This window comes from Magallana gigas, chromosome 8 (genome assembly GCF_963853765.1).
Source record: "Magallana gigas chromosome 8, xbMagGiga1.1, whole genome shotgun sequence".
In the NCBI taxonomy this organism is placed as follows: Eukaryota; Metazoa; Mollusca; class Bivalvia; order Ostreida; family Ostreidae; genus Magallana; species Magallana gigas.
The window spans coordinates 33,280,162-33,305,046 of record NC_088860.1 but is presented as its reverse complement, the minus strand read 5'-3'; the positions used below and the strand labels follow the sequence as shown (position 1 = coordinate 33,305,046).

General features: G+C 33.5%; 1 protein-coding gene across 1 annotated transcript; it reads left to right on the top strand.

Moving 5' to 3' along the window:
• Positions 1 to 1,033: 1,033 nt before the first annotated feature.
• Positions 1,034 to 6,508, top strand: LOC105329919 (cytochrome P450 3A24). The gene is made up of 12 exons (XM_011431409.4): positions 1,034 to 1,805; positions 2,155 to 2,251; positions 2,358 to 2,410; positions 2,517 to 2,613; positions 3,152 to 3,277; positions 3,739 to 3,827; positions 4,079 to 4,230; positions 4,345 to 4,472; positions 4,606 to 4,878; positions 5,001 to 5,092; positions 5,204 to 5,347; positions 5,457 to 6,508. Exons 1-12 carry the CDS (start codon positions 1,750 to 1,752, stop codon positions 5,698 to 5,700), a joined length of 1,551 nt encoding a protein of 516 aa, XP_011429711.1. The 5' UTR covers positions 1,034 to 1,749; the 3' UTR covers positions 5,701 to 6,508.
• The last annotated feature ends 18,377 nt before the right edge of the window (positions 6,509 to 24,885 follow it).

The window sequence follows — 24,885 nt, the reverse complement described above, 5'->3', positions numbered from 1 at the left end:
TCATTATCATTATAAGAACTGAATGCGATATATGCATTGATATGCAATTTTTGCTGCTCTAATCTCAGCCTATCAGTTCATAGCAACACCAGATACTATTTACCGGCTTTGGGGGCTTACTCCGAAAATCTTTTTAATGCGTCGCAGAGGCAATCCTAAGTAACACACCCGTTATTAAACTGGGTTGGGAGGAATTCCTTGTTCCGCACGTGTCACGATTAATAGAATATCTTGTCAATTACATACATATTTATTATGGGTGAATACTGACTTTTTTTTTAGGTTGTCGATAAGGAAAATATATTACAACCCCTAGTCTACCCTATTTAACCCCCCCCCCCCCCGCCCCAATGAAAATGGAGAGAAAGGGCAAGTTCGCGTAAACAGGTATAAGTATGTGTTATATAATTAGCGTTGTGTCAATGTTAGTTGAGTTACGTGCATTCTTATAAGGAAATGCACGTGCTATAGAAGCATAAAGCGCTTCATTTTATATTGATATATTTTTTTTTTTTTTTTTTACAAAACAGAGTCATTTGAAATATCTCACGTTCGTCAGTTTTATTCAGTCAACTTAAGTCAACATCCTTCAACGTTTGTTGATACAAAGAAGATATCTGATTTATAGTTTATATGATAAATAAACAAACGGCTTGTGATAGTGCGTGCGTGCGTACGAGACTCTCGGCTCCCATACCCCGATCAGACGGCAAGTTTTAAAGTGCCGGGTAGGTATGCGGGTATGAGGACAGTATCGCAGGGTGAATAAATGTAATGGAAAGAAAAATAGAACCCCCCCCCCCTTTATTGTGATATAAAAAAGAAATCGATTACCATATTGTTGGAATCTTCGTTGACCATCAGATCGCTAATCAATATTAAGGGTCAATTGACCAGTATTTGATTAATAGAACATCTGGGTTTTTTTTTATAGCTCTATTAAAAAGATATATGTAGAGGTATCAAAATAATTGAAGAAATACAATAAGATAAAATATTTCTTACAAATTAGAAGTTATTTTACAAGAGTATATTTAGTGCAGTTCTCAGTAGGGCCCTAGTAGTAAACGACCTTCACCTTCGTAATGGCATGCCTCGCTGGTACGTTATCCTAGATAGTAAAAATTATGGAGATGAAATCGTCAAATTACAACCCCTTAGCCACGTGTGATCAAACAAGAAGACGTTATATATTCATACAGACGAAAAAAATATATAGTGCGGTGATTAAAAATGATTTATTACCTTACAATGAAGAAAATATCCGCATAATAGAAAGAACCAAAAGCTAAAGTCCACATAGAGAAATAAAATTGACACAACATATTTTAAACAGAAATCGGAATTCTTCGTTTAAAGTTTATGTCCAATACTAAGGCACTGCGCGCCTCTGTTCACTTGCCATGCTTCGTTTCTTCAGTACACGCAAATACATTCCGAACTTTTCGTTCAATGGCTGATTGATCTGTTTAAAAAAAATGGATAAATCTAACACGATCACCTGATCTCCGGGATACACAAATCTCAACCTGGTATCGGGGAAAAATCAATGGTCAGGGGAATTGGGACCACGCATGGCATAAGCAACACCTCTTTTGTAAAGTTTCTTATATATGAAGGAAATATCGGCATTTTGATTGGCTCAGCGTATTCTCTCACAACCAAACAAATAGCGGCGAGCAACCAGGTACAGTCATTCAATGTTACAATCACTTGTGCTTCAAACTAAGGGATTTACAGACACGCAAAATGATAACGCACGTGCTTTTAGTTGTATTGGTGATTTGTTTAATCTACTTTTACAGGTATGTGAGATTTTATTCATGATTTTTTTTTTTATTTCTTGCATATTTCTGTGCACTAATTTAATTCATTTGAGTCGGTGTCATAAATCTGCTTGACGCCTATGAATGAAATGTAGTTTTACTACGGTCATACTATGATAATATATGTCAAAGTTTTAATAGAGTTTTGGGGGCTCTCATTAAAATTTCAAGTAACTTTAATTGCTTGATTCATTAAAAGATGTAAATTGATACTCATATATATATTTTTTGTCTTATGATGAATAATGAAGCGAGAAATATATCTGCATCCATTTTCACCCACATTTTATTTCTGTTGGATCTAATATCAAGTAATTTTCATTTGCAGACAAAGGAAAGAAAAAATGCAGATTTTTGAAAAAATGGGTATACCGGGTCCAAAGCCAAACTTTTTATTTGGGAATTTACTCGCATTTTGGAGAATGGTGAGTTTATCTCTCTAAATAAGGACTCTTTTGCAGACAAATTTTATACTGACAAATGTAATAATCAATAAACATTTTATTAATGCATGATTTTTTCTTATTACAGCCATTATTTAAAAAATATCAGGAATGGTACAGAGAATATGGAAAGACTTTCGGGTAAGGGAACCGTCTATTGCTGTTACAAAGCGATAATCAAGTCTAGTTTAAAAAAAATTCAAAGTACAAGGTTCTGATTGTACTAATAAACTTGCTTTTTATTCAGATATTTCGAGGGACCTACTCCAGTCTTAGTTACCGCAGATGTAGAGCTATTACAGCAAGTGTTCGTGAAACAATTCAAGAAATTCCACGCAAGAAAGGTAGAGAAATAATCAAAATTCAAAAATCGGTTTATTTAATTAATGCCTTAGTTATTATTTTTTGATGTTACTCCTCTCCATCCTTAATCAAATTCCTTTAATCCGTCGTCTAAGGATGAAGTAGATTATCACGGTTTTTTAACTGGCAATGTCAAACCATATTTACGTAATTCAAGAATGTTGGAAGCAAGATAAATTTAACTGAGAAGTTTCCGCTTTTAATTAAAACTCTTATGCAGTTAACCAATTATATCTTTAAATATCTATTCTGATATATTCGACTTTAAAAAGCATGAGCGCCTTACCTCGTGAGCAAAGTAAACGAGCACGACCAAAATCTTTTTATATCTGAGACTCTAAAATTAAGAATCATGAATGAACCGCTTTCAAAATTGGCAGATAAGGAAATTTGTAGTGTCAAAAGTCCATCATCTTCTTACACTTGTAAGGGGGGCGGACATTCAGCAAAAAATTAAAAATAGTTTTACAGGCCTACCCCCACAACATTGATTTGATTCCAATTTATTTCTCTTGACAGGTTTTTCCCGTTCAAGTGGATCCAGATAGTGATGAAAATGTCCACATGTTTTTTGCAAGAGGAGAAAGATGGCGGCGGCTGAGGTCCATTGTTAATCCTGCTTTTAGTTCAACAAAGATGAGGACGGTAAGAAAAAACAAATATTTCTAAAAAAAAAATCAATAAAGAGGAAAATATTTTTTACATAACATTAAATATGCTATAGACGCGAGAGAATATAAAAGCTAGGAAAAATGAGAGAGAAAACAGGATTAAATGTTTTATTGCGCTTTGATTGTTCTTAATCTCCTTATGGCTGATGTTCCATTATTCTTCATATTGAGCGTTTAATCGCTATCAATCTTTATAAGTCGTGGGTGGATATGATTTGTATTGGCGGTAAAGAATCTAAATTAAGAAAAAAAAATCACAAAAGGCACACCAACTGGGAGAAAAACTCTCCAATATCAATATTTGTCTAAGTAAACACAGCGAGTCTGGCGTTTTAGTTTCATAAAAAGTTTTTGAAAATCAATGCTCACCTTTCACTGATTGCGTAGTTAATTTTAGTAATATTTAATTTGTTTTATTTTTTTTTCTATCGACAGATGACGCCTCTAATTAATCATCGAATTGACCAACTTTTAGACATTGTCGATGACCACAACGTCAACGATAGGAGTTTCGATAGTTATGAGTAAGTGGTCCCACACCTTTCTTTCTCTTTACTTGCCAGCTTGCTGGCCTTTATCAATGGATGTATATTTGGTTCCCATCACGAATGTATGATTACCGGGTACTTGTTTACATTTCGTGAGTGAAAAATCACGCTAGAACGGCAAATATACGTCACCGTGTTAAAACAATGATCGATTGGCTAGACTTTTTACCCCTGTCGTGAGAAATGGACAATCTTATTAAAATATTTCTCTTTTGTCTCATTTTTAGGCTGTTCCAGAGACTTACGCTGGACACTATTGCCGATTGTGGCTTTGGAATGAATACGAACGCTCTCATAAATAATGATGATGAATGCATCAAGAATTGCCGAGGGGTTATAAGAGATACCACCAAGCGCCCCATTCTCTTCATGCTCGGATGTACGTATTCAAATTTTCCTGCCTTCTTAATGATTTCGACTTTAACTACCCTTGGGGTTACAATAGAAATCTTAAATGAAATACATTTTTATATGTGCATTTCTTTCATTGCAGTTATTTTCCCAGCGCTTCACCGTCTCTGGATCACTATATACAACTTCATGCACTTTGTATCATTTAACCCCGTTTTCTGTCTAGAAAGCTCGATGAGAAAAATCATCCGCAACCAGAAGAAACAAAAGGTAATTATAACGGTCCCTTTTTTTTTCTTTTTTTTTTTTAAAAAAACCTAGACAAAACAATTTCCACTTCTAGTATTTTAAGAATTTCTTTATCAGGGCGTTCTTTTTATTTGATTGTTTTCTTTTTTTCCAGCCTTCAAAATCCAACCTTTTGGAACTAATGTTGACGTCAGAATTTAACCCCGACGCAGACGAAATCGATGTAGGCGACGTTGACCAGCGAGATAACGTGGTCAAACGGCGTCTTCTGACCAACGAAGAACTCGTGGCCCAGTGTTTATTGTTCTTGTTAGCTGGGTACGAAACCACCAGCACAACATTGGCTTACATCATGTACGAAATGTCTGTCAACCCCGAAGCGCAGAAAAGACTTCAAGAAGAAATCGATGAACTTTTTCCAGAAAACGTAAGCTATTGTTTATCGGTCTTCATTATCACATTTCTAACTCGACCTTTTGATGAAGTTATTATTATAAAAGCTTATAAATACACTTGTATATGACTCATATTTTTTTCATACTATTTTAGGCGGACAATCCAAGCTACGATCAAATTCAGAAAATGGAGTACCTCGATATGGTCTGGTGTGAAACTTTACGGAAATACCCATTAGCAAGCACGTAAGTATCCTTCAATATTTTCTTAATATCCACAAGAAGTGAAACATTCAAACCAATAAGATAAACTCGTTGAAAAAAATCCTTATATAGGTGTATTTTTTACATTTTCAGGGTCGTTGCACGACAATGCATGGAAAGTTGTACAGTTAATGGCATTGATATCCCAAAAGGAATGCTAGTCCAAGCTAATGTCTGGAGTGTACACTATAACCAAGAACATTGGGTCGAAGACACTCAGAGATTCATTCCTGAAAGGTAAGCATGCGTCTTATATAACGGGAGGCAACTTTTTTTAATAGTCTTCGAAAACACCATTCAACGAACTGTGTGTATTTTAACAAGGTCTCTTTTGTACTTTCTTCAGATTTACGGAACAAAGGAAATCAGAGAGACATCCGTTGGCTTGGATGCCGTTCGGAAGTGGTCCGAGAACATGTGTGGGACTTCGATTAGCGCAACTGGAAGGCAAAATGACAATCATTCGTATGCTTAAAAAATATTCATTCGTTCCCTCTGAAACCCAAGAAATTCCAATCCAGTGTGTGGAAGGGGCAACCATTCTACCAAAAGATGGGGTCAATGTGCGAGCCGTTATGAGAAGTTCCTAGATGTTTTCTTCGCAAAAAGGGGAAGGAAATATAAGAGCCCAGTATTACACAGAGATTAAAAAACGTTTACCCGTCCGTCGCTTGCCAACAATCTATTTACACTATACTTGACTTTGTGAGCCATCCATATGTATACTGAAAGCATTTGTTTTATTTTGTGTGTGAAGGTCACGTATAGTGACGCAATTTGAAGGTCACGTATGGTGACGCAATTTGACGCAAAAGTTGTATTTATTTGTTGGTTGTCATCCACATTGCGTGTTGTGTTCGTGTGAGTGTGTGTTCCTCTGTATGATTGGTGTATTTTGACGAACGAATGTATTTATTGGTGTAAAAGTGTATGCATGTATAATTATCGCGTGTAAGTGAGAGGAAGTATGAAAGCTTGTCATGTTCATTTATATGTTCTACTTCAAGATTGTTTACAGTGTTCCGTATGATTATATGTAACTGCTGTTGAATGATTGTGACCGAGGGAATTTTCCCCCCTCGGAATTGTATGCTCTCTTTCTGGAGGTTCCCGTTCAGTAGTACGAAATACTTTCTGCATTTAAGACTATAATCTCTTTCTTGTAAAAAGCCAAAGTAACCGCATTATAAATTTGAAGCATTAGACTATACGTACACCTGTTTTATCGCTACTGAACGAAACCGGAAGTGTATTTTGTCCACCAGGGCAGCATTCAGTTTCATGACAAGTTGACGCAATTCTCACATCATGTAAATGAAAATGTTTCATCCATGAACAAAATCAAGCTCATATTTGTGAGTTGATACTACTAGTCTTTCAAAATATTATGTTTATTTATTGTTTATTTATTTATTGAAAATAAAATGAATATGAAAAAAAAGAAATATTTATTTTTCTTATTGATTCAGTGGGTTAACTAGAAAGAAAAGTGTCATTTTCTAGCTACGCGAGCGCAAATTTTATCGTTTTTAGTTTGCAAAATTACATGTTTCAAAGCAGTGTATTTAACATAAAATTAAAGAGAAATATATATAAATAACGTCAACGTAAATGACAGTTTGTGAAATACTCGATTATTTCTAATCTAACGTATTCTGTATTATGAAATGTAATTGTTCTTACGTACATATACAATGTATATCTAGAACTTACGGACGTGTTATTTTTTTTCTATTACATCGATTATCAAAACTCATAAAAAGATATCAAAACAAAGGAAATTCATAATAAATATTATAATTAATGTTTCTGCACAATGCAAATTCCTGTCGTCAACAATTCAACGAACAGTGAAGTGACGTCATTCGGAGGATGCACGCATCTTTGGTTCTTCGTATGCAGCTAGTAGAGTTACGCACACAAAGTTGTACAAGATGTAAGCACGGCTTGTGGCTTTTTCCTGTCCGTAGGGAACGATCGAGAGCAAAAAGAGGCCAATTGATCTGAAACGAACGACTTCCGGTTCGTCGGTGCGCTAACGTATTGAACGTAGCTTTCTCTTTAATCGAGAGTTTATGTTGCCCCGTTTCGTTCCGCAGCATTGATTAATGTTGATGCTAGCAATCTCCAGCATTATAAGAATTGTGAATGAATTTAAAACTAAAAATCCATGCTCAATATATTCCACCAACGCACCTGGTGTATAAATAGCGCTTCTCTTTTGTACCTAGCTCATTTGATACGAAAACATCTCTCGAGGCGCTTAATGATATCGGGACCAGTATCCAGAAGCGAAATCGGCCTCCGCATTCGTTTGAAGACGGGATACTCTTGCTCTTAGTTGAATACAACATAAAGAGTATGTAGTGATGATGGTCGATTATGCCCTATTATGGCATCAAGCACCACGAAAACTTGTATCCATGCACAACATATTAAAATGCAAAATATAAAACGGTGATGATACAGGGTCGTCAAGAGAATGTCAGACGCACATTCAAAGTCATTGGACGTTATTTCGATATGTCAATCGGTAGTAAACGAGTGTTCACCGCGTATAAAATGCCCAAATGGCAACGCATCATAACGTAGATAAACCTACTTGTTGATGCAAATCGTCTTTAAGTCTTACTGACAAATAATAACGTAATTAAATGGCATTTGTTGAATACGTTTTATAACGACGGGGGATTCTCTCGCTATTAATTGAGGTGGATCATATTTCTGATGAACAGATTTCATTGACTTGCATTTACTTAAACAAATTACTCATATAAAATAACAAAAAGTTCGCCGTGTAGGCATTATATAGATGCCTATCTGGATTGAAAATGTCGCTTATAGCCGCTTAAAATACCTTTAAAAGATTCTTTTTCCAAACAATTGATAGATTGATTCCGTGTTGCATCGCAGCATAGCGAGAAACTAGATTCAATATAAAATGTCACATTCTTTATATGTTCGACCAAAAATGTTATTTTTATACAAGTATTATTTATCGAATGGAAAATAGTTTTACAAATTAGAACACTAAACTAATGAAAAATCATTAGTCTGGTTATATAACGAGTTGAACCCGCATATTACAAAATAGTGTACTAAATCTCTATACATTGAAATATCTATTATCCTAAAAGGTGCATTGTAGGTCATACAGTTGTGTGGGCGCTAGACAAAAAATATTAATTGAAAAGGCTAACTTACTATTAACCTACAAGATGCGTGGTATTCGTACGACCGGAAACACATGTCAAGCATTTTGGTTTGATAATCACGCATTTTAATTTTTTAAAAGAGGAAAAACGGAAATATTTCTCTTTTCTTAATTTATAGACTTTTTTTTCTTACACCAAAACAAAATATACACGGTTCATGGATTCTACAGGTCTACACCTCCGGTCTGAAATAAAATCGGTGGGACGAGCTTTTTCAAACCGGGAGCTACAAACTTGCAGCTAAGTTAACAGATTACGTTTGTGTTTCAAGTTTGCATTTTAATTTGACTGTCACATTTTTGTATCTAGTATGTGACCTCTTTATGTAGGGCATGCTGTTGACCTTTGAACATTAACATTTTGGGGTCATTACACCCCGTCATATCAAGAATGAGTTACCTTTTCAAACTCTACTAGAAACTGTACAACAAAACTAAGATTGTGTACAGCTTGACAAACGAACGAACGAGTAACCCAGACAGACGGACAAGACACACTGTGAGCGCGTTACACCGAATTTTAAAGGAGAAATATTTGTTTAAAATAAGCGGAATGGGCGACAGTCACATCTTTTTAATACATGTTACATGTCCAAGGTTGGAGGAATTTGAGAAAACTCACAGCTATTTTTTTTTTTTTGGGGGGGGGTTTCTTCAGACGGAAAAATCCGCTTTTATAACATAAAGATAATCAAGATGGGGTAAGGCTTAAATCGAGTGAGCTATAATGTATCAAACTTTTACGAGTGAGTTTATACAATGCATGAAAAAAGTCTTTGGAAGGTGGTATTTGAAGTTAAGCGTGGTTTTATTTCATGCAATGGCATTGCATTTTTCAAAATGTCGTGATATAGTATCAGTTCACCCTGTTGTCGATCTGACGAGTCTAGTCTACATCTCACAGCTTATCAAGGAGTTTGTCCTTCCACTTTATCCCATCTTATACGTTAAAGTAGGGTCATCGTCGTTTTATCTTCCATGCGTCAAATACTTGTGCCATGACGTAATTATTGCAATACCCAAGCAGGGTTGCACTAAAAAATGGAATGTGACCGTATATCACTTTAGATATATCTCTGTAATCTTTTTTTTAATCAATGAATGACATACATGTAGAATATTCGTGGTTTTAAATTTTATATTATTTCGCTAAATATATATTTATATGTACATATATAAGAAGGGAATTTTTTTTTAAAATTAAGAATGCATGTGTTGCTTTTAAGCATTTTTTTAGTATTTGACTGGCAGAAAAACACCGGTAGACTGACAAAAAAATGCAAAATTAAACAAAAAAACAACAACAATACCCTACCTAGTAAAACCGCCTAAAACATTCAAAGGCAACTACAGCTTTAAAATTAGGACGGCGACAATATCCGACATTTATTGCGCAACATCAACAAATGGTGTTAATCAATTAAAAAATTACAAAACTTTTTATTATAAAAAGTTTAATTTAAAAAAAAAACAATAAAAAGATACCTGAAAAATATAGTTTTTTAAGCAAGTTGCAAAATTAAGGTATTCGTCGTTGTAAACCGTACTTACCGAAGTTTTATTTAATAACTGGATATATTTTATTGATGCCCGAATGTTTAACTTAGAGATACATGTGTATATGTATAAAAACAATGTCGGTCATACTGTATACAAACAAGGCGAAATTCTGCTCAATTTAGCTGTGTCCCCTAATTTAACCCGAAGGATTAGTAATAACAGATTGAAGTGATTTGTGTTCAAAAATAGCTTATATTACGTCATTTTATGGATGAAAACATTTCACGTCAACAAAAAAAATAAACGTTTATTCTTTTTATTCAAAGGCCTTATTATACACAATTAGCTAAAGCAGGTGTTTAAATAGGATTTTCTCTTACAATACAAATCATATTTTGAGGTAGATTTTCACACCCAATACCTTATTATAGCTTGCATATTAGGTTTTTTCCATAATCTGATAAACAATTGAAACCGATACAGAATCTTAATTAGATACTTTTTTTTGTAAAAGATAACACTTTATTCTTTTTTTTAAACAAATTTATTTATATTCTACACGATATGTCAGTTATATTTTATGCACTGTCTTCAAATGGCCTCTCAAGGTTGTTTTTTTAATATCCAGTATTTTATTATTAGTTTTGTTTCAAATGGTAAAAGATAATAACAACTGGCAGCAATGTGCTTCCGTAAGTTAACATCCAAAACACGATTAGAAAAGTTATAAAGAAGATTTATTTTCATGTACGTGCCTTTTAAAAAAGTAAAATGGGACAATAACAACCAGTTCGGAATACACCGTAACAAAATAGGCGTTCCTTTTCCTGCTCTTATATTAACTATTACGTGTGGAACAAAAGAAATTAGTTTTAGATTTTTTTTTCGAACGTTTTATCAAAGCTGTATTCGAAAGAAACATCACTGACCACAGTCCGTTGTGTAACAGTTTCACGTAGACTAGAGTAAAAATGCTAACGATATCATTAATTGTAGAAGGACTAAACACATCAAAAGAAAATTAATGGCGATTGCAACGGTACGGTCTATCGATGGAGAGTGGTCCTAATGAAAAGTCGTCCTCCTCCGGTATGCTTTCAGCTGTAGACACAACCACGCAGAACTGTTCTCCGCACAGTAACATTTTCTCTCTCTCTCTCTCTCTCTCTCTCTCTCTCTCTCTCTCTCTCTCTCTCCTCGAGGAATGAACGTAGAGAGAAATGACACAGATCTGTCCATTAAGATGTCCATAAATGCAAAGCTATCCAAAACGGCCTTTAATGCTCCTAATTGCATATTAAGTATATTGGAGTGTAATTGAAATTATCTTTATTTGCTAATCATATAAATCAATGTCAGAGTCATCACCAATTATGTAATTAGTTTTAATATTCAAGGTAAAAATAAAAATCAATTCATCTGATCGTCCACCTTCTTCAAAGTGGCGGAAAAAAAAACAATTTCATGGGCCTCAATGCGTTTCAAAGGCAAACCATGTATTTCAAACAAAGACAACAACCAAAGCAGATTTACAACCGTGCTCACATATTTATATTAATGGCCATATATTAGTTAGAAATTGTGTGGTTGTTGGGGGTTTTTTTTTTTTCATAATACACCGTACCTCATAATTCGTTTTTCATTCACCGCTTACTTAGCGCACCTGGCGTCTCTTACTTTTAAAAATAGATACAATTTAGCCCAGTTTATTACCAGAAACGCTTTCCACTCAAGGACGGTCGCTAATTTGTGATCAATGGATCTTCACATCGGTGATCAAACATGGGACTTCATTCATTGAATTTCCTTTCAGTCATTCATTTACAATTTCCTAAGTTTATAGCTTGTGTTTCTGATTCTTTTTTTTTCGCAGTAATGATAGAAACATTATAATTAGAGATCAATGATGAAAATAGAATCTGAATAGCGTAAAGAGCTATTCGGGTTTTACTTTTTCTATAATAACAGATTTAATTTCTTTTGTTCTTTTTTAAATTTTATAAGATACATGAGTGATATATGGACATTCTAACAGTAAGGAGGAACAAATCTTTTTTTTAATACTTAAGGGAGCTCGATGGTCGTGGCCATTTTTCGGACTTTATTAATCTTCTTGAGAAGAAGAGCTTAGTATTTAAAAATTTAGGAAAACGTTCAAATATAAAATTTAAATGTGTTGATTTTTTCTTCACAATATGACAGTGCATGGCTATAATAAAAACATATCTTGAAATTCATAAAAGATCTGATGGATAATGAGTTGACCCGTGACCAAGCCTCCTTCATACAAATTTTGTGATCGGTTTTAATTGATTGCATTCTGTATTATTAAATCCAGTTGGTTTTGCTTGAGTAACGGTGTTTGAAATAAAAAGTTTTGAAAGAAAAATGTCACTTATATCTGAATTTGAATTTTTGATTTTCAGTTTATTTGAATCGATTGCTTTATATGTTTATTTAAAAAAAAACTATTCTGCGTAGTAAATGTCCCCCCAAAAATATTCACTGGGTATATTTTTTATAAACTCAATTCTATTCGGTTTTGACGTAAATTTTTATTTCAAATATCTTCTTTCTTCTAATCGCTTTTTCCCGACACAAATTGATATCGGCTGAAATTAACTGTCATGATTCTGGCTCTAAAACATGGTCCAAAGTTGACAGGATACTGACTAATCCGTCACATTAATACCCGAATTTTCTCTTGTCAAACTAGCCGAATGGTAGTGAAATTTCAACGCATTGCATTCATACATACATTGGAATGACGGAGGGATTAGAAAGGCAATCAAAGGATTTACCTTAAGGCAAAAACACCCATAATTACATCTCAAACAAACCATGGGAAAGATGGATTTCAAAACGACTATTTTTAGGGCTAAAAATTTGTATCATTCTTGGTCGCTTTTTGACCGATATAATTGTTCGTAGGTCAAATCAATATAGACACGCAATTGAACCCAACAAAAAAAAAGCCCAAGGTATGAAGATAGTCGTTCGCACGAATGGCAAAAAGGAAAAGGATTAGAAGTTAATTGTGAAAGCTTACCTATAAAGCTTACCTATGAAACAATACCTTGAAATTTGATTTACTATTTATAGCCTTCGTCTAAGCTTTGGTATTAACTTAGATGATCAATGTTTGTGTAATTGGGTCAAATTTCTATAAGCATACCTTAATCTTGTCTTTGTAAATGTGTTAACTAGCAAATCAGCTAGAGTTGTATTGCAGTGCTTAGAAAGTAATAGCAACATTGTGAAACATCGTGTCGCTAAAGTAAAAACGTCTTTGGATTTTGTAGTTTATTTGTACGGAGAATACGATGTTTCAAAAAGATTAAGGTGTGTGAAAAGGATAATTGAAAATGATACCATAATAACATATAACAATATGTTTCTATATCAAGCTTAGTCTTTCTTATCCCCCGTAAAAAAAGAATCAACATTGAGTATACACCTAAATTCGAGTTGTTAATTTGATAGAAAACTTATGCCTTCCTTTCTAAATTAGAAGTTACTTTAGAAAAAAAAGCAAATATCTAATAGTAATTGTTGTATTTATTCTTAGTATCGTATCGCATTCCAGTTGACATTTATCATGACAGCAGGAAAAAAGGAAGGGAGAAAAATATCAAGGTCTAAATTACACTTCGACCAATCGTAAAAAATCAAAATGGCGTCTTCGTTGTCTGATGCCCAGATTATCCAGCTCGTTGGTTTCAGTGTGTGTTGTGTCCTCCATATATTAGAGCTTTCAGCACTTTTTTTACTGAAAAAATAAATAAATAAAAGGAAGTAGGGAGCATTTCTAAATATGCTAAATAGTCATATGCACCGGACATTTTAAGACCCACGCACCTGTTATCTTTCAACATTTAATCAAACGAATATCTATTTTCGTAATTATCATGATGATAAAAATAGAGAAATAAAAATAAAAATTTAATAATGCAAATATAACTAGTTTGTTGTTTACTTTTATTTTTGGAAAGTTTTTACCGCATGAACTTGGTTGCCCGTGCAGGTTATGAACAAGATAACAACAGGGTTGCATGCAAACCCGTGATATTTGACAATGCAGCGTTGGTGTGGGCCCGAAACGTTGAGAACTGATGCCATTTCTCTTGCTTTGATCAGTAACTGACTTATGTAAATTACCCTCATTGGTGGGAGATTTAAATCAACAAAACGATATTCTTGGGGTGCATCCTTCCTAAGTTATACAACAAGGGGGCTATTTTCACACTTTTCAGCTTTAAAGATTTTTGACAACTTTACACATACTTAGTATTACGTTAGTGATGTATTCCTTCCGGATTTTTATTCACGTGTTCGGGAACAAAATAATTTATTTATCGGCCCAGGTTCTTCCAAATATAAACTTCCGGCTATCCGTTTGAACTACGAAATACTTTGAGTCAGAGTTCCTATTTGAAATTTCTGGAAGGAATCTTTTACACTTTTGAGACAAAAAAAGTTAATTTCCGTTTTTTTAGGTTCTGTGTAAAAGGATTCAATTGTAACAACGCATTTAATTAACTGATGATCTAAACAGCAAAGAGGCGGTATTAAGGAGCACAAAAATAAGATACAATTGGAGAAGGATTCAATATCAATGGGGAAAAAATTGGGACGGAAGAATTTCCCTACATCTATCCTTCAATTAGGAGGCATTTATTGGTAAAGAGAAAGAGATCAAAGTCGGTCAATAAAGGGGAATTTGATCTACACTGTTACATATGGAACAAAAACCCAGAGAGGTTTAACTGACAAAAATTAACAAAACGGATATGAAGATTCTGAGGTGTCACGTTATTAACACCGTACAGATGTACTACCAAAAGTCTGACCATCGGTGAATTATAATATTATATGGCGTACGCATCAAATTGTTTTAAGAATATACTCTGTTGTTTATGTTTTTAGTGAATTAATAAAATGGTCACTGGTATAGAAAATTAATGTCTTTTTTTTTTACCGAGCTGTAAGTTACTAGTAATCTGTAAATAAAAAATAACATGATTTTTTTTGATTTCATTATCTGATGACTCCTAGTTAACAAAAAACCAGCTAAATCTGCTTTACCTTTAAATTGGCAAAGAATCGGGTTTTTTTTTTCGTTTTGCCTTTTTGCGGGTTGATAGTGGGGACACTAATCCTGATCTATTTCTTAATTTGATTTTCAAAGTTGCTAAAATCGATCATAAGTGAAAGGGACACCTAATCCATTCATTTGAGATTACAATATTTTTCATAATATGACATGTCAAACTTTCACACACATATATTTTAAAAGACCCCTTGGACGATTTCAAAATTTAAAGAAAAAAAATTAACCCTCCCCCACTTCGACTGACATTTCATTTTGCTGACCTCACCCTCCTCCCTCTTTTCACCTTAATTACATAAAAAATGTAATGGTTTCATATTTTCTATCGATGTTTGGCGCATGGAAATTACTCGAAGCAGTGTGGATCAATGAAATTAGCTGGATGGATTTTTAACTAGCCAGGAAATGATTGAAGTAAACTTTTGACAGTTTATGCCCCAATCAGTACCAATATCTATTTCAAATTTTTACACCTTTTAAAACTTTGCCATGCCATCATTAATTTATAAATAATCAACAGTCATATTTTAAGAGGCCTATACTAAACATTTACATGTAAATATTTTGTATTCTTCATAAACTTCCAGAGTATTAAAAGTATTAATCTAATTGTTTTTAAACACTTGATTGAAACTCGGTTACACTTAATTCAATCTACAGCTATGGTTCCCCATTGAAACGTCTGGTGTGCCTCTGATAAAACGACCATAATATTTAGCCCACCAGATGTTTTTTCACAACAAAGTTACAATGGTGAGTAAGTGTAGGAGTATTTGAGTTGATTACGTCTTCTTGTTGCGACCATTCTTAACAGATTCCAATGTTACACCTACTCCCAAAGACAGAGAAAACGAAATCAATGAAAGCATATTATCAAGGACTCGCGTCTGCTCTGCCTCGATAATCGGTCTTTTATTCAAATAAAACATGGGGAATATTCGATTATGAAATTATTTAAGAGCTTTAAGAACATCAATATATCCGTGAAAATTTGGGTGGTTTAAGGGAAGGAGTGGGTAATGATAACTCAGCAAGGGATGGTAGGTGTATCATGCATCAATTTGATTAAGCGAATTAAAAAGAAAATTATGGTCAAATATTTTGTGCAAACATTTCAGAGCAGGAAGACAAAAGTGATAAATTAAATTTGTTTTTCCTGATGCTAGGTTTCAAACTATTGTAGAGTTAAACGTAAAATCAGTTAAAAATAAAATTTACGCAAGAAACAAACCGGAAGTGGTACGTATTAATGGCTTTTCTGCAAATTGTACACCTCGCACGCAGTTGTATGTACCCCTTTTTAGACATACCATATGTAACCATTTTTCTTACAACTTAAAAAAAGAAATACTAAAATAGATGTTTTATATTGACCATCGCATCATATCAAATGTCCATAATGTTGAACAGTGGGAAAACCATAGGTGTACCAAACCAATGTGGCAGTTGCTCATACGAAAATGAACTACATTTATTTAATTAATGCGAAAACAATTTTACAAACACCTTATCAGCCAGACTATGCTATAGTCTTTGTCGACAAGAGTAAAACTATGAAAATGATAACAGTAAGCAAATTTATAATGTAAAATATGAAACATTGGTTTTATTTACGACTATTTAACATCTAAGATATTTTTTTTCCATTACTTTCAAGCAATGAATTTGTGTTCATTACGGTTAATTTTAAATTTATCATCATTATTTCAAGATGTGTTTACACTCAAAACAAGTGCGTTTTCAAAAAGACAATTAGTCCTCCTGCACGGGTCCTGGTATTTAATTTCAGCGTTAGGAATTCATAATGCACCTGCTTTGCATATTTATGACCATAACCCTGTTTGTCAACAATCTTATTGGTGACCCAATTAACTCAGCATTTCATTGCGTGAGGGATTTATACCTTGATCGCCCGTGGGATATACTTATTATTAACAGACATGGCACCCCCATTAATAGTTGGAACAATTAAGGAATGTGGGGTTCATTTCCTTAAACCCAGAAAAACAATAATTAATTACTAAATAATTACGGCAATTCAAATCTTTATTTTTCACGGGACACTTTGTAAGAGGAGGACACAGTAGCAGATATAAATTACTATAGATACATATACACCCTTCGCTTCTCATTGGATCCCATGGAATTTGACACACCGCAAACATCGTTTCATTGGCTGTAGCGGGCTATAATTAGTTCTATCCGAAGGACAGCAATTGCCTGAAAATTTAACTCGCGGTAGAATTTTCACTTCTTTCAGCGTTTCACGAGGTTCCGACCCCCTAGTAAACAAATGAGCGGTTGCCGCCTGTAAACTTAATAACCTTTTTTGGGATTTTGTGTGATAGTTTAAGAGAGTTACCGTTAATTTTGCCAAACAAGAATTACACCACCAACAACAAACCGACTCAAATTTCCATGTCCCTCTTTACAGATTTAAATTTTAAAAAAAAACAAACTATAACCTACTACTATATTTTTTAGGGATTTAAAAACTTTGATGCATCTTCTTTTCTTTTCTTTTCACATAATGATTAAAAACTTATTATAAGTTTATCTCAGCGGAATTAAATTCCTCGGTACTTGAACCATTTAACATTACAAGTAGATCCAATGAGGAGGACAATATCTATTTTTTATACGTGATGAAATATAAACAGGTCACATAAATTGATAACCAATTACAAGTATCTACTAAAACAACTTCACCTCTTTTAACGAAGAAAATACTTTGAAATAAAACCAGCAGACTCGAATTCATTAGGATTATATTTTATTTAAAATTCGTGAAAGACTAATTTGATTTTAAAAGTAACATTGGAATAATGACCCACTTTTAATCACGAACGCAAACTTCTATAATCTTTAACATTTTTTTATGAACACAAGGAAGTCGCCATTGCTCTAATTGGAATTTATTTACGAGTTGACATTTCGTTTATTAGTAGTTAGAGTTGGTTGTTCTCTCAATCCTTTCAAACCTACAGTAGCAAACACTTGTTCATGGAAAAGTCTTTCTTTAGATGATGCCCCACATAATTTTAATGTTTTATCTTTTTTTTTTCTTGATACGGTTTTTAAATTTTTTTTTTAAAGATTAATATATGATCATGAACTTTGACTACAGCTAGACGCGATTTGAAGTGTTAAAGAATATTTTCAAAGTATGAACAACCGTCTTAACGATACCAAGAAACGATTAAAAATTCAGATTGAAATTATATACATGTTGAGCCAGGAAAATAATTGAAGTATCAATGTCATTATCAATTGAGATGATATACTGTAATACCCATTTTAAGCCAGTGTTAAAAATTCAAATTTTTAGTTTCGCGAAAAAGGGATGATTAAAGAGAAAAAAAAATTGCAGCAAAATTACGCATTACTTTTTCAAAATGTTTTTCTCTCACTCAAATTTCATTCCAATGCCTGCATAGCAACGCGTCAATCTGAAAACCAGAATTATCCATTTTTGAGTTAATAATTGATAAAAACCCACGAATATACAATGTATTTAGCACTGGGTGCAGTAAATGATCATGAAACATTGTACAATGCTTCCCTATCTCGGTGTTTGCTAGAATTCGAACAAAACGTTTAAAATTGTCACTCTCCGCAGCACCCACGGAAAAAAGTGATAACATTTGCTTCTGAATGGAATGGGAATCTGTTTTCAAATGAGAATCTTTTTAACAAAAGATCGATCCATTGACTCGTTTCTCGGTTTCTAAATACGAGATTTTATTCAATTACTTTCTTAATTAAGTTCTTTGATGGTTTGTGCCTGTGCGTTTTTCGTTCATTTTTTGTAACAGTTTGAAAGAATGTTTAGTTCGACTTAGTATTAAATAGTCGTCTTTTGACCTAAAAGAAACCAACAAAATAACCAAAAACAAAAACACATTATTTATTACATATTTTTAAATCAAAAGATGTACCATATTAGTATAAATCGACACGAATGTTGTTTGTGCACATTCATGATGACAACCACTGTCTATTTTTTCAATGGGGCACTCCCTTTCAAATCCGAGGCGAAAATTGTGCATCTGAACTTTATAAATTCTCATCATTTTCAATCTAAATCTCTGGGGCAAGATTATGTAATTTTGCATGAAAAATATTAAATGGTTTTTTTCTTTTAAAAGAGGATAAGAGCTTAAACGATTTTTTTACAGCAATTTCAATGGTTTCGATGTCAACTTATTTTGTTGCAATTGTTTTGATGCTTCTAATTTCGACGTTCATTGGTAAATTGTAAATGGGCATGATATAAACAAAAGTTAAATAAAATAAAATAATTTCCAAAAATGCGGTCAAAACAAAGATGACTGTGGGCACGGACGATGATGAATGCGGTCAAGCATGCTGGTTTCAGGACACCATATTGCAATGTGGATGGAACCGTCTTGTACTCTGTTTTTATTAATGAGGGGACCATGATGGGCAATGATGTACGATCACTCACGTGTCCAGAGGACGAATCGAATCAACGTTGGGTGAAATTGTCAAGGCCATTTACATAGCCGAGACAGGTTGAGGAAGTCGGACGACTCTTTTTTGGTTTAATGTTGAATTTAATATGTACTCCATGCATATCGCTCTCAGTCTAGCTAATTGGTATGTAATTAAGGTGTGAAGATAACTAGACTAAGATGTGTCCGTTTTTAAACGCTTCAAAGATGCATTAGTTGTGGGCGATGAAGGCAATTGGCTTAGATTTGAGGTCGAAGCAATTACATTTTTAAATTCAGTGGTATGTTTTCTATGTTGGTGTGGTCTGGTATGGTCGAGGCAGAGCTATTGGTATAATTATGAAATATATATATAACTTTTAAAAAGTATGTCATTATCATTGTACCGGATGACCTAACCATTTCGTTCCTTATTCGCATAGGATGCTTTATTAAAAGGAAATAAACGACTTCCATTTTTTTGGTCCAGTATAAGCTACAAGATTGTCCTGAAGAAAGGTCATAATATACATATATCAGCTCAAGGTTTCATTTTATTGTCCGCTAATACAATGTATGTTATTTTTCCAAATAACAACTGCATACCACAATACAATTGCTGAAGTTTAAATACAATTGCTGAAGTTTAAATATGAGACAAAGTTAAACAATACGATTCAATCAATCAATAAAATCAATATTTTATCAATTATTGATCCAATCAAATGCTTCCATTTACAATACATGCTAATAACTTTAAAGTGACATTTAAAAGCTAGCTTTGTATTCTGTCATGAACATGAATTAGTTCAAGACTCAACCTTGCCAGAGTTCGTACATACAAGCATACGCGCATATACATGTAAGTTAAGCAATGCCAACCTTTTGTGCAAACCGTTTAATTAAAAAGATAAACAAGTAATTATATATTTAGAAATCATGTTTTTTTTTTTTATCTTACTCGATTTGTGGGGTATGCATGGCATTTGACTTGTGCGATAACATTTTTTAAGGAACATAAAATTATTATTGTCATTTTTTATTTTGTTATATTCTAATTTAATTTATGTTCGAATTCGGATACTGATTTTAAGAGCGCTTGACTAGTGTCTAGTATACAGAACCTGTGTGAGGTATATTCAAAATTTGACAAAAAAGAAGAAGCCCATCATAAAGCCCCGTACAAGGTTATACATAATTAGCGGGTCGTCCAACAGCTTTACCTCATTAGAGAGAATGATGTATGTGCGGCTATATTTTTTTTAAAACTATAATTTCCTCATCTATTTAATAATTCATGTCCTAGGAACTTCAATCACGAGAATGATTTTTCGATTGAAACTAAATTTCCATTTAGTAAATACACATACCATGTCTGCTCGATGCATATGATGATGCATATGACACAATTTTTTTTTTCGATCTGTCTGTCTTAACTATTTATTGTTTATGAATTAATTCGCATGCCTGTCAATTTTTTTTTGAATTTGACTCTAATTAATAGATATGCTGTTATTACGTAAGAACACAAAAGCTACTTCCGTAATTTCACTTCATGACCGCAACATGTCTTGGTTCTTACCAGTAACAATACAAACAAAACCGACAGATTTGTGACACTGGACATCCCATTGGGTGGTATACCAACGTTAAGATCTTTTTCATAGTTCTAGACATTTCAATTCTAACCCGCTATTACCACTTTTTACATATTGGAAGTTAATTGACGGACAAGATCGTGCGCATTAACATTTCTGCAGGAACCAATTAAAACAAAATTAAGTGTCTAAATATCATACATAAACGAAAACGCATTTTAGCTGTAGAATTAACTAAAGATTTATATGAATCATCATCGAAGGTTATTTCAATCATGATTAAAATCACGCAAGCCAGTATTTTTTATTTGTTTTTTAAAGTTACGTAAAAAAAAAAAGGAGTCACTAATATTTTGGATATTGAAATCTTTATTGTATCTCTATATGATTAGGCAGGCCACATCAAAATTCAACAATCCCTTGAAACTAAGACCGGGATGAGTAACTTTCTCCGGTAATAAAAAACCCTTCACCAATAAAGTGGACACACAAGGTAAATTCCCACCCCTCTTGATACCTTGCTTAAAATGTTTCAAGAAAAAAAAATCCCAAAAAGCGCGTCATAATGATTCAAATAATTGACAAGGAACTAAGCAGTATTCGATACTTGCTTGCTTTTACGCACGCATTTGATTTCAATTACAGCTATTGGTATTCTTATGTCAACATTGCTCCGATCGAACTTAAAAGTTATAACGTCATAATTCAGTTCGAGCGCGACCTTGTCATTTTTTTTTTCGGATGTAGTAATTGTTGAGGAAGAGGAAGACCAGACAAGCAATTTGAAAGACACGGTGTAAAATGAGCATTAGTTTGGTTACATTTAAATTTCCGATTCATGTTTCTCTTTTTTCATTTTCTTTTATCATGAAATTGACTCATTCGGTGTGACGAGGTGACTTTAAAAGATAGCCCATGTTGTACCTGTGGTTAAACAGGTGGGCTGAGTAATCCAACATTTTTTTTTCTTTCAAAGTTTTATTTCCATACTTTTTTTTGTTTTGTTCTAGATCATTCATAACACCGAGTGTTTGTTCCGCTTATGTTATGGGATACGGAATCAAACAACCAAGTGTTTAATCAATACCTTGCTATATCCGTATAATTTCAGATTCATAGCAGATCCAAATTAAATTCTATTAACCTTTTATAGGTTTATTGTTATGAAGTTTAAATATCGAGTATATGCGTGCAAACTGTCCAAACAAGAAGGCGGGTGGAATACGTAAATTCAGCGCCTTCAGTATAATGCAGTCGACACTCGAATTTGAGAAATGCTGGTACTGATGATATCAAAAAAAGAATATTTAAGTAAATTGGCAACGGTTGCCAAATGTATTGAACAATGAATACACACCCATTGATATATCGCACATTCGTGTTGAAGTGTCAGATATAGCCACTTTGTCTTTGCCTGTAAAAATGTCATTCTTTTGGAGACCTTGGCTTTACTGCAAGATCTCAGAGAAGACAACCATAAGAGTAGCATCAATTAATACATCGCGTAATGGAGACGTCTGTTTGATTGGTCTTTGGATAAAAAAATCAATCTGCCACAACTCATGACCCCGATTAAACACAACATTACTTATGTATTTATTATTTTAAATTTTATCTTAAAACAATAATTTTGATCGCTCGCAAAAACAAAGCAACATTTCAATCGTAAACGTTTTAATTTTTTTAACAGCGATGATATCTCGGGCTGTTTTGTCAGATATTTGATTTCCTAAACCGACTTTACTTAAATTTGGCACAGAATTGTGAAACGGTGTGAAAGATGGGTTGATAACCCGCTAGAATCTGTGTCACCCTGTCTGTTGATTTATAAACGTTTGTATTGTTTATGATTTTTTTTAAATTGAATTTTGTAGATATCTGATTCTGCACCAATTCTCAATACACACGATATCGAGTTCAATGAGATTAATCTATATTATATGTTGTGGGTTGGTAATCTCTAAACTATTTTGTATTAACCATACATGAAAATTTCCCACAACCCGCTGGAAAAAACAATGTTTGTTAAAATATGCAATGTATTGTTTCGAGTTGTGCCATCCCTTATCTGCGTTTAATAATCTAGCATTCTTCCATAAAGTAAAATATTTACCAAACTAAAATATTTACTGTCAAAACTTCCGACTCCTCCGAAATTTATGCAGAATCAATAAAGTCTCTATAATAGCATGTAAGTGTATCAATTGCATAGAAAATGCTCGGGAAAAAGGTCTGGCACCAGGTTGATACAGCTAAAATGTGCAAAGTTTCCGGTAGATTTTATAGGAAACTGAAATGTAAATATTATTAAAGGTTAAAATATCCATTTCCTGTGCAATCATGAACCAGTTCCTGTGTCAACAATTGAACTCCCGGATATAGCTTCCATACTGAATGCATCACATGGTATTTGGGATGAATGAGGGAGAAAGTTGTCATTGACACTATATGAGGGGACCGGCGTGTCCGGGAAAAATCAATTCGTCCATTGATTGATTCGTGTAGGATGTCGAGCAAATTCATTATAGATTACATTTTATGAATGACCGTTTAACCTTGATTCTGTTAATGAATGTCCAACATGAATGAAAGGAAAAATCGTTGGAGGGTGAATCTCTCTATTTAAAATAAAATCTAGAAAAAATTGGGCATAAATATTATCAGACTGGGCTACGTTGATTATGTAAAGTGTCTGCTGGCATGGTTTGGGTTCATCAAAATTTGGGTAAAAGAAATTTTAAAACTATTTTAAATTATAATGAAATTAATGACTGTCTTAATTTTAATTAGTGTGGAAGAGTGCAATTGCCACAAAAAGGATAATCAAATGAATATACACTACATATATGTATACTGTGGGCGCACAGGAAGGCCGAGCGTTTGTAAATGGAATAGGTTCATAATTCTGTTTAATTAAACGACGACTTATGATGTTGTAAAATATAGCTTGATTATTCTCATTAAACATCCTCCGGTGTATTTTTAGGCTGGTTCTTTTTTCTTTTTCTTTTTTTGCATGCTTTTATCTACAGACTGCTCTCCCATTCCCGCCATCGATAAATGAATACAAATGCATTTTATTTAAGAACAATTTTGCGGTAAACATATCACAATGCATTTCAATGTCCTTGTCGCATGCCAGAAAATTATTTGCTAATTGGTAATTAATTTTACAGAGAAGGTTTCGGTCAAGAACATTTTTAAGTCGCCGTGGAGACAGCTTCCCGTCTCAAGCCAAATTTTGTGTACTCTTGAAATTCTCGAGATTGTTACAAATCGTTGAAAAAAATGTCCAAAATACAGAACAAATGCTCTTCTTATCGAAAATATTAACAATTGATTTAATTAAGAACGATTAGAGAACTTTTTATATGTACTGCAGAATGCACTTTATTTGAAATGTAACGACGGTCATTTAAAAAAATTACCTTTTTTCAGGAATAAATATTTTCTAAATTTAATCTTCGGACTGTCAAAGTTGATTTTTTACCCAGAAAGCTTAAGTGTGAAATTTCCTATCTTTGTGTGGCAGTCAGCAAAGTACAGAATATGTTAATGAGTACATGCTATTTCCAGATCATTGCGCTAAGCCCACACTAAGGGCGCGAAGAGCGAGGGAGAGTGCTAGTCTTCTATTGCTTTATTTAGATTAAAACAACAAACAAAAGTCAATACGCTTTTGAGTGTTGACATTCAACAAGCTAATCATGCAATAATTTTTAATGTTTCAAAATCTAAAAAATCCACATATTCGCTGGCCTAGGGGTCCCGGTATAATGTCTGTTACATGAAGTGATATACTGCCTAATCAGGAACAAGTAGTTTTCTTTTAAGGCTATATTTATCTTCAAGAAGGGTGTCTTGCCACATAAATATAATGCTAAGCGGCCTTATGAGGG

Bases quoted from the DNA above. Each gene is read 5' to 3' on its own strand.
- LOC105329919 (XM_011431409.4), top strand. From the start codon at position 1,750: ATGATAACGCACGTGCTTTTAGTTGTATTGGTGATTTGTTTAATCTAC. The intron at 4,231-4,344 runs GTACGTATTCAA...CTTTCATTGCAG, and splicing joins CATTCTCTTCATGCTCGGAT to TTATTTTCCCAGCGCTTCAC. The intron at 5,093-5,203 runs GTAAGTATCCTT...TTACATTTTCAG, and splicing joins AAATACCCATTAGCAAGCAC to GGTCGTTGCACGACAATGCA.